Source organism: Chenopodium quinoa, unplaced genomic scaffold (assembly GCF_001683475.1).
Source record: "Chenopodium quinoa cultivar QQ74 unplaced genomic scaffold, ASM168347v1, whole genome shotgun sequence".
NCBI lineage: Eukaryota > Viridiplantae > Streptophyta > Magnoliopsida > Caryophyllales > Amaranthaceae > Chenopodium > Chenopodium quinoa.
Window position 1 is genome coordinate 1,113,458 of NW_018743292.1, and position 14,740 is coordinate 1,128,197.

Genomic DNA, 14,740 nt, shown 5'->3' on the forward strand with positions numbered 1-14,740 from the left:
AACTACTTATAATAGAAAGTTTTTGCTATTTAATATATGAGCAATTTTACTTGATCAAGTTACATACCATTATTAAAATACCATAAAAATAAGTTAGCTATAATATAAACTGATTATATCATAGCATAACAAGTACTTTTTGTAGGAAACCAAACAAATGTATACTACAAAATTCTGAAATTCAAGAACAAAATATGGTGTTCTAGCACCCATAAGCCTTAATTAAAGTTTCAGAGGCCATACATTGTAGATGATTAGCAATACTCCCACCTACTTTTTCTTAAGGAGATCTAAAACATATTGTTTCTTCAAGTTAGTTGGAGCTTGAAAAAAGATTCGAAACTTATGTTTTTCAGCCATGAGAATTGTTGCTACCTCTAAAGATTCCGAAGAGAAACACCATCCAATTTCATAACTTCTTCTAACACCTTATTCACTTCATCATCCATTTTTTGCTCCCTTTCTTCGGCTTTGGACCATGAATTTGCCATAGTTCCAAGATTTGCATTTATGTCCTCAAAAATTTTCCCAAAAGTTTTAGATGTATTATGAAGAGAAGCTACTAACTCATTAGCATCATCTACCTTTTGATGTGTCTTTCCTTTTCCCTTCATTTCTTTCATCTTTGCTTTCTTGGAAGGAGTATTATCATCCTCTTTCTTCATTGGCCGCTTATGGGATTGAGTTGTTGATTGAGTGGAATGGGTAGAATGAGTGGGAGAATCCATATAACCGTCTTCGTCACTCTCTATTGTTATAGACTGATTTGCAATTTCAACATTCATGTTATCAATAGCTCCAACAAATGATTCACTAACTTCTTCGGTTGCTTTATCTTTTGCATAGATTTCAGCAAGTGTCTCATAATGAGGAAAGGGTACTCCATACAACCCCTTTGTTTTCTTGTGAGCCTACAATGTACATAAATCCTTAATCAACTTCATTTTCTTATTATGCTGATAAATATAGTCCTGTAAAATAGTCTACAAACTGATAAATATAGTTTGAATTCAGTTTGATAGGCATGCAAAATACAATACCAAATCAAGAAAGTGATGTTCTCATACAATACCAAATACAATACTCAAATCATAAAAAATGAATTTAATAACTACTCAAATCATAAAAAATGAAGAACATAAAAAGCTTACTTACCTTAACCCATTCATCAAATACAATCTTCTCTACTTGCAACATTTTTTTGTCCGAATCCCATCCAAATCCAGAAGTAGATAACATCTCTGCCATTGCACTATATTTCTCTGTCCAATGCTTAATCCTTGACTCAATGTGTGGATCAGCTTTCAAGCCACAATTAGGTAGCACAGATTTTATCATTTCTTCCAACTTATTCATGTAACCACTCTTGAAGCCACTTTCACTTTTCCATTTAGGATCGAGAGATAACTCATGTAAATATTTTATGAGCACCGTATCTTCCTCAAAGGTCCAAAAACGCTTATTCGTACCTCTTCCTCGATTGCTTCCCTCTTCTCCCATCATATACAACTTCAAAGAGAAAATTTACATATATCAAGACAATGAGTGCAAGAGTATAGGTATCATATGGTGTACTAGAAAAAAGTAAGTAAATTAAACATATCACTAAAGAAGCAATGCCGTAATTGCACTAGAAAAAAGTAAGTAAATTAAACATATCACTAAAAAAGTAAGTAAATTAAACATATCACTAAAAAAGTAAGTAAATCAAGTTACAGATTGGTCTTAGCAATAAAGAGTATTCTAACATGAGGTGATGCAGCATCAACATCTTGTAATTTGAACCCACTACACTGAGGATCTTGACTGCTAAACTCTTCTACCTCTTGCCCTCCACCCATTAAACATATCTTGTGCTAGTGTGTTTCTAAAATTGGTCCACTGATCTGAAGTTGCAACACTTGTAATATATTCAAGTTCATCATCAGAATCATCATCGGAATCTTCACTCAACTCTTCTTCCTCTATATCATCAGTAGGCATGACTCTTCTAATTAAGTTATGTAGTAAACAACAAGCCATCACGATACGACCTTGGGTGCGTATAGGAAAAACCGAGGGACTCCTAAGTATGCCCCATCTCCTTTTAAGTAAACCAAAACACCTCTCTACCACATTTCTTGCCCTAGCATGTTTCATATTAAAATATTCCTCGGCACTTTCAAGTTATTTATCTGTCCACTCTTTAAGGTGATATCGTTGCCCCCTATATGGAGCGAGAAATCCGTCGCAATTAGTGTAGCCCGCATCAACCAAATAATAATTACCTTCACAAAAATCAAAATAAGATAATCACTAGATACCTTACTAACAACTATAATTATACTCACAAAAAACAAAAGACCTATTCCATTTACCTCGAGGTACCCTAAGACCATTTGGCCGAGAGCGAGCATTACGAAGGACACGTACATCATGGGCTGATCCTTCCCACCCCGGAAGCACATAAATAAATTCCATATTAGGTGCACAAGCACCTAAAACATTCATAGCAATTGTGCCTTTCCTGGTTCGATATTTTCCCCTTTCTTGTGAAGTCACTCTTACGTTAATATAGGTACCATCTAGCGCTTCTAGACAACTCTACATTATAAAAGACAAAGATATGACTCATTTACATACATTACATGAAAATCTAACAGAAAAAAGAACATGAATGGAATTATATCTTGAAAGGTTGCCACCTTTCATCTTCACATTCATCAGATATCGCTATAGGCTTGTGCAATAAGTGTTCATGCAACTTCAAAATAGCCCTTAGACATAGGTTAAATTGTCGACTCACTGTTTCCCCACTTCTTAAAAAGAGATTTCCAATTGACCTATTCTTTTGATGATGAGCCAATGTGTACAAAAACATTGCAACTATCTCTTGAAGAGTCATATTTCTTGTTCCACTTAAACCTCCTATATCTCTAAGCATCTCACAAATAATATTAAAAGTACGTCTATTGACACGAAGCTCACTTTTACAGCTTACATCACTCTGTCTTATTAAGTGACTCAAAAATAACGAGCGTAACAATTTCCTATTCCTTTTCCTTTTATTGATTTGAGCCCCTCTAATTGACAACGCTCATCAAATACCAAATCCAAAACAGCAAAAAAACTACAACAATCATTGTAATAACCAATCGAACTTGTTTTGCTCTTCTTTTTTTCCCAATACGAGCCATTTCAAGAACCTTAAAAATACATTCAATAGAAATAGATAAGATTCTAGTGCTACAACAAAATCATGCAGCTTAAAAATTTTCAGATTATGCAGCCTTATATCTAAACATTCAACAGAAATAGATAAGATGCTTCTCAACATGAATTATTATTGCTCTAAAATACAATATCAAAGAACATTCCCTTAGATTAAACAAACGAAATTTGTGTGATCCACCTAATCTGTATTAAACAAAGGTACAGAGAAAACTAGATTATCAGGTACTTTGTGGTACAAAAAATTAGTCAAATAAATCAGAAATCAGAAAAATTAGGGAAAAATACTCTAGAAATTAACACCATAAATCGAAAATAGCAATCAATAAATAGATCAAACATTCAAACGAAAATATAGATAAAAACTCAAATAATATTGCAATCAATCATGTATTTCGAGATAGAAAAATCAAAATATACAATCAATCAAATAGAAAGATTTATAAATTCAACAACAATTCAAAATCTAGGGTTTTGAGATAACATACCTAACTAGAGCGAAATCTAGAGCTTCGATAATTTGGGAACGAAATCTGGAGCTTCGACCAAGGAGCGAAATCTAGGGTTTCGACATTTCTTTGGGAGAATGTCGCATGAGAAGTCGGAGAAGATGAGAGAGAAGAGGCTGAGCTGTGTGTGTTTTTTGGGTTAGAGGAGAGAAACGTGATTTGTTTCTCCAGTTTTTTTTACCGGAAACAAAGTAGTGGAATGGTTTACCACTAAGAAACGTGATTTGTTACTTTACTCCTCAACCAAACAGATTCTAACGGAAACGATATCTGATTTCGTTTCCAAGCCTACAAAATTTCCGTACCAAACACCCCCTAAATCACCTACAATTATGTGATGATTAAATCAATTAAGCCACTAGGGGGTATGTAGTGGTAGCCCGAAATCATAACTAGCAAAGTAGCAATGTAGCATGATTAAAGCTAAGTGGTCTTGGTTTAAGGTTTTTTAAAAGCACTTAGGTTGACAACAGGTCAACGCGGTTGGCAAATTATAAGACATGTGCAAGATACAATATACAGAGTACTACGGGAGAAATAACAATTTATGACTTAGATTATGTTAAAGATTAACTTTATCAGTTGCTTTTGTCATTAAAGTTTTGCTCAAAAAATTTAAAGTTGCTTAGTGTTTCAAAATCCATCATCTTCCCGCTTGATCGCCCGTTTTCTCACCTACTCCGTATTTTATTTTTCTTCGTATTTTAGACTTGAACATGCATATTCTTTCTAAATCAACTTAAATGAATTCTGATTTCACACTTTATTCAATCCACTACATATGTATATAGAAGTGTGTATATTTCCTATATTTTTTTAGTCGACACAATTTAGCTCATGACATTATTCACAAGCTTTACTTTAATCATCTTTTGTGCTTTATGATTATGTGTATGATAAAATATTGTCATACAAAATCTTGTTCACATGAACCATATGTATATATTCATAATATTTATTACTTATTGATAATTTATAATATTAATTGTTGAACTTGTGTTGGCAAATGATAAAAAAGAAATGCACTTACTGCACATTTTAAGACATTATGGTGAGTTTATCTGGAAAGTGTTCGCCATAACTCATAAGTTCACTACTTCATGGCTCATCATGCCAAGAGCCCAAGACATTCTAGGCAGTTTCGCAGTAGTTAAGAGCTTTTTACAAAAGTTTTTTTAGGTGTTTGGTTATGAGCTTTTAGCTTTTTGGTTATATTAAATTCTAAAGTAGCTATTTGCCAAACACGTTTGCACAAAATAACCAATTAAAATCAGCTAATCAAAACAGCTAATGCAAACGAGTAACAATTAATAGCTAGTCACAACAGCCGCACGGGGTAACAACTAATAACTAAAAGTTAGTTGCCAAACAGGGCCGAAATCTTCTTGGAACTAAAGATGGAACAACTGGAGGCTGATGATTAGGACTGCACTTGGTAGGAAGGACTCGTGTTCGATCCCCCACAACAACAACAATTGGGAGGCGACTGGAAGCTAACCACCCAAAACTGATCCATGAATCCGGATTAGCCCAAAGGGTGAGTTGGGTGGAACACCAAAAAAAATCAATTAGGTACTAGCCCAAAATAAAAACATTCGAAACACAGGTTTACATTTAAACTGTGTTACAAAGACAAAAATAAAGTGTCCAATTGACATACTCCTTACAACGCAGGTACATGTTTAAGCGTCCGACTCGGCTATTTGTGAAATTTTTTATAATTTTAAACTTAAAAATAAAGTGTCCAAGTGACATATCTATATCCAAATATCAAGCGTCCGACACGAATATTTAATGTGAAAGCAACCGTTCGACTTGGAAAACCGGACGTTTTCCCAAACTAAGCCATTTTTGGTAAATATTAACCAAAATGGTTGCGTGGCAAAAGTATTTACGAAACTAAACTTTTAGGGTAAAACGCCGTCTTGGACAGCGTTTTATACCCTAATTTTTTTTTTTAAAAAAATCAATGTGTAAAACGCTGTCTCGGACAGCGTTTTATACCCTATTTTTTTAAAAAAAAAATCAATGTGTAAAATGCTGTCTCGGACAGCGTTTTACGTGTTGACTTTTTTCTTTTTAATTTCGTAATTTTTGATTTAAAATTTTCTAAAAAAAAATTGAATATGTAAAACGCTGTCCTAGACACGATTTACATATTGACTTTTTTTTTTTAAAAAAAATTACCAAGTTTCTGATTTAAGAAAAAAAAAGAAAATAGTTAGTGAAACGCTGTCTCAGACAGCGTTTCACTAACTAATTTTTTTTTTTTTTTTTACAAAAAATCAGAAAATTAGTTATTTTACAAAAATAAAACAAGTTTTTGATTTTTTGTTAAAAAAAAAATATGAAAAATCAAAAACTTGTTTTTTAAAAAATAAAATAAAATTAGTGAATCGCTGTCTGAGACAGCGCTTCACTTACAATATTATTTTTTTTAACAAAAAATCAGAAAATTGGTTATTGTTTTATTTAAAAAATTAAAATGTAAAACGCTGTCTCAGACAGCGTTTTACATATTGAGTTTTTTTTTTTTTAAAAAAATTTTAAATAAGAAATTACGAATTAAAAAAAAAAAGTCAACACGTAAAGACAGCGTTTTACACTTTGATTTTTTTTATTTTAAAAAACTAGGGTATAAAACGCTGTATGAGACAGCGTTTTACCCTAGAAGCTTAATTTCGTAAATACTTTTGCCACATAACCATTTTGGTTAATATTTAATACAAATGCCTTAGTTTGGGAAAACGTCCTTGGAAAAAACCCCTTTTTTGGTACGGAGCACGTATTCTTTTTTCCCTCCATTTCCTCTTATTTTACATTCTCTCGTTTTTTTTTGACTGGGCGTTGTTCTTCCCAAAATGAACACCACAATCAATTGAAATTCTTCACCAAACTTCAATTTTGTTGCTCAAAACTTCAATTGGCACAAAAAATCGAAGCAGGTAACTGTAATTATTCCCTCACTTTTATTCAAGTTTTCTGGTTCGTGATTGTTCTTGTTAAATTAGGGCTTGTAATTGCAATTTTATTTCTCCAATTATTCACTAATTATGGCTACAATTATTCATTTAGCATTGAATTAGCTCTAATTTTAAAGAACAAGAAGTATCATTCTTTGTTGCTCATTTAGAATCGTTAATCTTGCTCTGATTTTGAAGAATCTGGGTATTTGTATAATACAGTAATTGGACCCTGCCTTGCTTTGCTGTTGCTGAGTAGCATAATTAATAAACTATATGTCAAATACTATCATAAACTGTGATTATATAAAATATTATCACAGATTCAGTAGTAATGTAGCACATTAAATCAATTGCTATTCTAGTCTTAGTTTAAGGGTAATTACTGTATAAAAGCACTTATTTAATTCTATATGGTTGAGTTAAACGCGGTTGGTTAAACACAATGTCATGTGCAATAAAGCCAATTAGCCAATAATGCAATCTAGTCGCACCTCGCACCTTCCATAGTTATCACTCTTATTAGTTACCCGTAGTAATTAAAGTTTATGAAAATAAATAAATTTTAGTTTGATCTTAAAGTTAAGTTTAAAAGTTGTTATAGTGTTACAAACTTCATCCTCTTTCAAATCATCTTTCTTCTCAGACCTCAATCGCTCATTTTACCCATTTTTTTTCCTTCCGCGGTATGAGACTTGGACCCTGTTTGACAATTAGATGTTGCCTTTTAACGGTTTGTTGATGTTATTGGTTAATTTTAATCAATGAGGTCTTGGTCTAGTGGTTAAGAGTTAGGGTCTATTTATTAGAGTTAGGGTCTATGTATGATAAATCCTAGGTTCAAATTCCCTTCCCCTTGTGGCTTATTCGTACAAATATATAAATAAAATTATTGGTAAAAGTAATTAAGAAATATTCATTTCACCACCTTATATCCTCCTTTCTTAAAAGCTTATATAACCAACTTTTTCAAAATTAATCTTTATCTGGTCTCCAAACTCTATTTGAATCCAATTAGGACGCCTACTAGAGGTTTGAGTTCTTTTTGTACTCCAAACCTCTCTCAACCAAAACACCCCCTGAATCATGCATAGTCATTTTAATTACTTTAGAATAATTAACTCAAACCTGACCAATTTTACACTCTATTCAATCAATCCGCTTCATGTTATTTGTGAGCTTACAAACTCTATATTTCCTTACTACTCGTATTAGATTTAGATAAGTTGAGAAATTGGTAGCTATTTATGGAAACATTCACTATGGTCTCATTCTCTTGCCCAATTCTATACAATATAATTATTGCACTTATTTAAATAACCTAAGTGATTCATGCCATTTATGCTTGGGCGTAATTAAGAGGCTCTTTGCCAATAGTCATGTGCAATTTCAGTAATTTTAGGTAGCTTTGCAGTACAGAGTACTATTTTAGTTAAGTCAAAATCTGTATGTTTTCTTTTGGTAGTCCTGATCTTACTCTTTTTAGTCTTTAGTTGTGTCCTCCAATCCCAAATCTCATTCCATATCAGGTATACTGATCTGATGAGTAGCCTACATCCTCTTGCAACAATGCAAGATGATTCAGCTAACTTACCTGCTTCCAAAACTAATTCCCCTGAGATTCAACCTGCTGTGACAAGCCCAATTTCGAATCCGGATATTAGTGTAAAAGTTTCAGAAGATGATTCAGCTCTTGTACTATCGTCGTCTCTTTTTGATAGGATAATAAGAGTATTGCAAGCTTATGTCCCACTACGACATTTGCTCATTTCAGTCTTCGTTGGGAGCATAGGTATTGCATCAATAATACCGCTGCTAGTGGTGTCTTTTCTGGTAATACGATTACTTCAATTCGTTAGGCATGGTCATGACTATTACAAGGTCACTAAACTTAAATATCTTGTCCGTTTTTTGATGTATGGTCTTTTGATAGGGTTGGCCTTCTATTTTGGAATTGGGTTCGCTATAGCTGAACTTCTTAACTCCAAACATGCTGTTGATTTAGGGCACACCAAAGTAAGAAGTTCGTCTTTTATTTGTATTTTAGGCATATTTTTCTTAAACGTGTTTATTTCTGGCTTTATCATTCTAGTTATTCCTCCATTTCCATTAAATCATATAGAAAGTGGCATTAATGTTCGAGAAGGAATACTTGAGATAACTGACTGTATCATTTTATGGTGGATGGGGAAGTATGTGGTCATGAAATATTTTCCTACCTTGAAGAACCATGAATCCCTCGGATTGCACACATGGAAATGGATTGAGGTATCAATACTTATTCTCGTAGGCTACAATATCAGTACAATTTCTACTCATACAATCATGCTGTGGCTACAAGATTTTGTTCGTGAAAATCTTGATCCAGGTAATGACACAAAATCACTACCTATACAATAGTAGAGAAATCTATGCACAGGCCATACCTGGTGTATAGTGCTGTTGGTATGAAACACAGCATCAACTTTATATTGAGTTCAATGCTGCTTCTACTTACGTGGGCGTTGTATTTTGGTTCCCACCAGAACACACCAGGCCGAGAAAGTTTTGTCAATTGGAACCTGGACTTGTGTTAGTGTTTTGATTTGCTCTGTTATATGGTTGATCAAATCTTGTGTGTTATTGTCATGGGAGGCTGTTGCAGTCTATAAAAGATTAGATTCTAGAATCTTAGAAGGGGGAAGCAGCTCTACTTTCTTGGCATCATTGGTCGACAAAGCCATGATTTCTTTGACCTTCTCTACAGCGAAAAAGTTATGAGAAGAAACGCAGAGAGTCTAAAAAGAAGCCCATTACAGCCCAATGACGGAAAAAATGAAGAGAATAATCCGAAATCACATCTCCCTTCATTTATAAATGTCTTACCTACTGGGGCTCTCAATTCAAATTTTAAAGGGTTTTACAAGAGTGCCTTCTACAGTAAATCTGTAGCGGAGATATTCTCGAATGTGGATTTGTTTAATAATTTAATGAGAGTTTGTGACCGGAGAAAAAGTGTGGGGGATGAAGTGGATGAGTGGGAAAAACAAGGAATGAATGGACTGCATGACAAGGATGTTAAGCGCGGAGATGAAGCAGCAGCATACGTTTATGTGAAGAAATTGTCAAAAGAAGTGAAGAAAACAGCAAAAGCTGACTTGTTAATGCAGGATGACCGCACTCCCACCTTACATGGTATACAACTAGTGGCTCAGTACCTTTTGACTGCTAAAAACGCTCTATCTAACGATAATTATACTTCTGATATCCTCCTCGATCTGCAGAAAAGAAGCCAAGATGGGTAAGATATTCCTTAATTTCCTTTCATTGCTGTAAATATGATATTATATCTACATCTTAGTTTTCCTGTAAGATATTGGAGCTTAATTATTCAGCATCTTTCTTTCTTTCTATGGTTGATTGCAGGATTATCAATAAAGACATCATGAAGCAAATTATTGAAAGTAATACCCAGCAATCATCTAGAGCCCTTGAAAATGAAAGTGTGAAGGATGAGTTTGACTATTTTAAAGGTCAATTACATGATGACACAATTGATTTATCTGAAGAATTATCGCTTAATATAATAAAAGCATGGATGGTATGTGATCAATCATCTCTCTCTCTTTTTTCCACTGTTTTTCTTATAATGACTTAATTATTATCACTAAAACACTTTGGATTCTATACTGAGCAGGACAGGGCATGTTCCAATTGTTTGGTTCTTGCAAACACATTGAGCAGTGTGAAAGAGGTTGTTGATGGTTTGGATAAAATTATCAGCTTTCTTCTAATTGTTGCAACTTTTATAATGTGGCTGCTTCTCACTGGGTTGGCCTCCACGAAAATACTAGTCACAGCATCACCGTTTTTGGCTGCAACATTTATATTTGGAGAATCTTGCAAGACCCTATTTCATGGCATCATGTACATTTTTGTGGTGCATCCTTTTGATGTTGGCGATTTGTGCATCATTGACCAAAAAATGGTTAGTAATTTTTATCTTTACTCTTTTGTACTAATACTTGTTTTCCAATCAATTAGCAGGTATGATTATGATCTTGATAATATGTATGATATTATCTCCTAGATATTAGCTATGCATATCATGCTTTTGTAACCACATCGTAGCTCATATTAGCCTTCAATGCATGCCATAGGGTTGTAATTGCTAAAAATATGTAGCTTGTTCATAAGATCAATGCAATTAAGCTTTTCCAAACTCTATTATGATCTTTACTCTATTATTGTAATAGATGGAGGTTAGAACTATTGGCTTTTGGAAAGCAACTTTTACAATAGTCGGTACACAAGAAGAAGTAATGTTTACAAATTCACAGTTATCCAACAAAGATATTGTCAACCACAGGTCAAATTTCGATTGGAACGACTGTATAGAGCTTGATACAACTTCTCTAACTAAGCAAAAAATCACAAAATTGAAACAAAAAATTGCAGAGTAAGCTTTTATATTATTTTCCAATGTGTTTGTGTTTTATTTTCAGGAGTTTGTTATATGCAATATCATGAAAATTTATTCATCTTTGTTTGACCAGACACCTTGAAGATGATACAGAGAAGAAATTCACAGCAGGTTATAATTTTATCGCAGTGTTGACAACTGAAGATAAAATCAAGCTAGCCATTAACTTTAAACACAGTGTGGATTGTAAAAGTAGCATATACTCAGAGTGTTTGAAGACAAAGCAGGAGTTACGATCCGAGTTGATTCTTCATATACATGACCTGCTGGAGCAAATAAAAAATGAAAAACCAGAAACTTCAGGTTTGTATTCATTTATTAATAAAGTATTACAGTAAAATTTAGTCATTAATTGAAGAGGATTTGGAATTAATCATTAAATTTAGTTCTCAATTGTGTTGCAGAGAATTCTACAGAGCAAGCTCAGGAAAACAAGGAACTTGGAAATTCAAGCTAAAATCATCCCAATCCAGAGCAGATACAAACCTGAAATTAAAATATGTAAAATGTTACATGTTGATTGTTAAGCTAAGTTTTCAAATTCTTGTTGTTATTAAGAGGTGTAAGACATCGATGATAAATCGTTTTGATCCAGATCAGGCTCTAAAAACTATTTATTGAAGAATGCGTAGTTTTCTTGAGTAAACATATTGTTTGGATAATTGTCTACCTTGGTAATTTATTCACCAAATCTACTTGGAACTGAAGCTGGGGCAATAGGAGGCTGATGATTTTTCTCAATTAGTATTATTAGGTACTCCTGGTCTAAAACAAACACCGCTTGATAACATTAGGTTTACATTTTTACCGTGTTGCAGACTTGCAGAGAGATCTCCAGAGCAAGCTCAAAAGGCAAAATTTTCACTGGCAACTTAACAAGTCTTTCCAATGTAAGTGATGAAATACAGAGTATGGAGTACTTCAGACTTCTAAGTGGGATTGGAAAGTTACTTCTAAAATTTTCAAATTTTACCATTCTAGCCCACTAATTTTTTTTTAAGGTTGTGATAAGTTTTAGGTGACAAGTACTTGAGGGGAAAAAAAAAAAATAAAAAAATCAGTGAATGTTGGTTTAATTAATGTCAAAAATTTCAACCTTCTGAATCTTCAAAGCTGATTGCGATCTTTGAAAGTTTTTACATTTCAAAGGATTGGTATTTTAATTACCTTAATTATTAAAAAAAGAGAAGTTAAAATTGAAACTACCTTAAGTGAAGGTGTTATGCTGAAAAACTACTCGCACTCCGTACAATTATAAGTGGATGAAGTATACTCGTATATACTAGCTGAGACTCCCATTTTTTGTCGCAATAATGAAGGGTAATGCACTGTAACTTAGCTTTTATGAATTATGATTATCGCATAAAATTCTGTAGACCATCATGTTCAAGAAAAGACAGCGACGGCCCCTTCCTCAAGTCACATAAGTCACATTATAGACAAAACAAACGAAATACTAAGAATAGCGACGGCCCCTTCGTAAAGTGTACTGATGGGCTGAGTTTAAGTTTATGGGTCCTAAGTGAGCTATTATATTTCCTTGAGGTTTCTGCGTCATTATATTATGTCTTTTTTCTTTTTATTTCCGTCATATACTTTATGTGACTATGGATGAGATCTGACCCGTGGGAGATATTTATACATACTTCCAAAGTAAAAGGATAGTGGTTTTTCGAACAGCATGAACCATTAAATTTCTAAGTCAATCAAGTCAATGTTATGGTATTAATTTGTGAGTTAATTACCCTAGATATAATTCTCAAATCCTAACACATAAAAAAGATGAGTGTGTTAATTAGCTCTTTATTTGTCTTAATTTTGTGTTTCCAATCCATCGATAATCTCACTTACAAATAACTATTAAAAGAGATGGATGATGATTCAAATTTACCTACAATTACAACAAACTCCTCTAGATCATATTGTGGTAATACTGCCAACAAATGGAGATAATCCACCAATAAATGGATATCGAATTTGTAAATGGCGCCTATTCTCGCGGTCTTTAATTACCGTTTGCTTAATTGTTTCGTTGGTGTTTGAAGAACTTGATTATACATATTTTGATGACTTTTTCGTATCTGTTGTGAGGGCGGCCATTTTCATTCCTTTCATCGAATAATTTAACACTAATAATGTAAAACTACTTGGTCTCGGCTTTCGTCTACGTTATGTTGTAAGTGTTGTTATTGTGAGAGCAATCCTATGTCCTTTAGCAACTTTGTTGTTGCCTTTTCTACCGGTGTCCTACTTTGCAGCTGGATTACTTCAATTCGTTAACCATGTGTTATTGCTTATGTCAACGTCATAGGCGGTTCTGGGCCGGAGCGAGGTGGTCGACGGAACAGGGCCCCCAAATATGAGGGGCCCCAAAATATAGATATATTTAATTAAGTTTGATATAATATCATGAAATTGCAGTTGGTGTAGTGGTTAGAGCAATTGTATTGTGTATACAAGGTCCTTGGGTTCGAGACATTCATAATACAACTTTCTATTTTTTTTGGGAGCTGACAGTTGGCTTCGAATTCATCCAAATACTAGTACATTGAATGTAGTCTCCCTCTAGAAACCTCCGCCCAATTAAACAAGCAAACCCAATTTTTTTCCCAAAAATTCAGATTTTTTTTTCCCAAAAAATTTTCAATCTACTATTCTAATTCCAAAAAAACTCTATATCTTCTAAAACTCTATATTTTCTTATTTACTTTCTATTATTATCTTCATTTTCTTCAATTATTCAATTAATTTTCAAATTTTTTCATCTCCCAAAATTATTTTTCCCCATATTGGTTCATAATTTCAACGGTTTTGTCATTGGTGAAGACTTTCGATTCGACGCTTGCTGTGTATGAAGGCTTTTGCAATTTAAAACAGGTTAACAGGTTTAATTTTATTGTTTTTATTTATTTTTTTCTGGGGAATTTTTAGTGCAATATTGTTGAATTTGAGGTTAATACCGAACTGGGTAGAATTGAAAATGAGGAAATGCAATGTACGTTGTGTTTAAATGGGAATTTTTGTTTGTTGTTATATGAGAGAGAATTTCCCAATTAATTAAATTGCCAAGTTTTTTGTGATTCTTTTGTTTTCACTCTTTCTCTCTTAAAATAGAAAACCGAGTTGATAAATTGTTGATTGAACTTCATTTTACCCAGAAAATTAGTGACTTAAAGACTAGATATAAAAAGGTCTCTACTAACCAAAATAACATTCTAGTATTCTACAGTACATAATAACAACATAGCAAATAAAAAAAGTGAAGGGCTAGAACTAATACGACAGAACTTAATACTTCGTATCACATTTTGAATCAAGAAGCATAACATCAGCAAAATATTGTTAATGGAATGCACTACAGATAAAAAGCAGAGACAACACATTTGCACAATGCTAAGCAGGAAAATTTAATTTTGACGAATTTTCTGATGTAACGAATTTTTTTATCAAATAAAAATTGGGTATTAAATTTATCGAGTAGAAGACCCCATTTTAAAAAGTTGAATAGGGCCCCAAAAATAATTTGCAATTTTAGCCCCGGCACTGGTCAACGTCGTTGTATTTCGGTGTTACATTCGCACTTGCATATCATTTCT

The 14,740-nt window shown here is 33.2% G+C and overlaps 2 protein-coding genes across 3 annotated transcripts; one reads left to right on the forward strand and one right to left on the reverse strand.

Moving 5' to 3' along the window:
* Positions 1-377: 377 nt before the first annotated feature.
* On the reverse strand, positions 378-1,841 carry LOC110737185. Its single transcript, XM_021917560.1, has 3 exons — positions 1,749-1,841; positions 1,156-1,509; positions 378-911 (listed from the first exon to the last, which is right to left on the reverse strand). Exons 1-3 carry the CDS (start codon positions 1,839-1,841, stop codon positions 378-380), a joined length of 981 nt encoding a protein of 326 aa, XP_021773252.1.
* A 6,977-nt stretch (positions 1,842-8,818) lies between these two features.
* Positions 8,819-11,790, forward strand: LOC110736200 (mechanosensitive ion channel protein 9-like). Of its 2 annotated transcripts, none has more exons than XM_021916360.1 (6): positions 8,819-9,962; positions 10,088-10,262; positions 10,359-10,649; positions 10,918-11,120; positions 11,218-11,447; positions 11,549-11,790. In XM_021916360.1, exons 1-6 carry the CDS (start codon positions 9,439-9,441, stop codon positions 11,599-11,601), a joined length of 1,476 nt encoding a protein of 491 aa, XP_021772052.1. In that variant the 5' UTR covers positions 8,819-9,438; the 3' UTR covers positions 11,602-11,790. The 2 variants fall into 2 exon arrangements, with proteins under 2 accessions (XP_021772052.1, XP_021772051.1); XM_021916359.1 differs by having other exon boundaries at positions 9,400-9,962; positions 11,531-11,790.
* Positions 11,791-14,740: the final 2,950 nt, after the last annotated feature.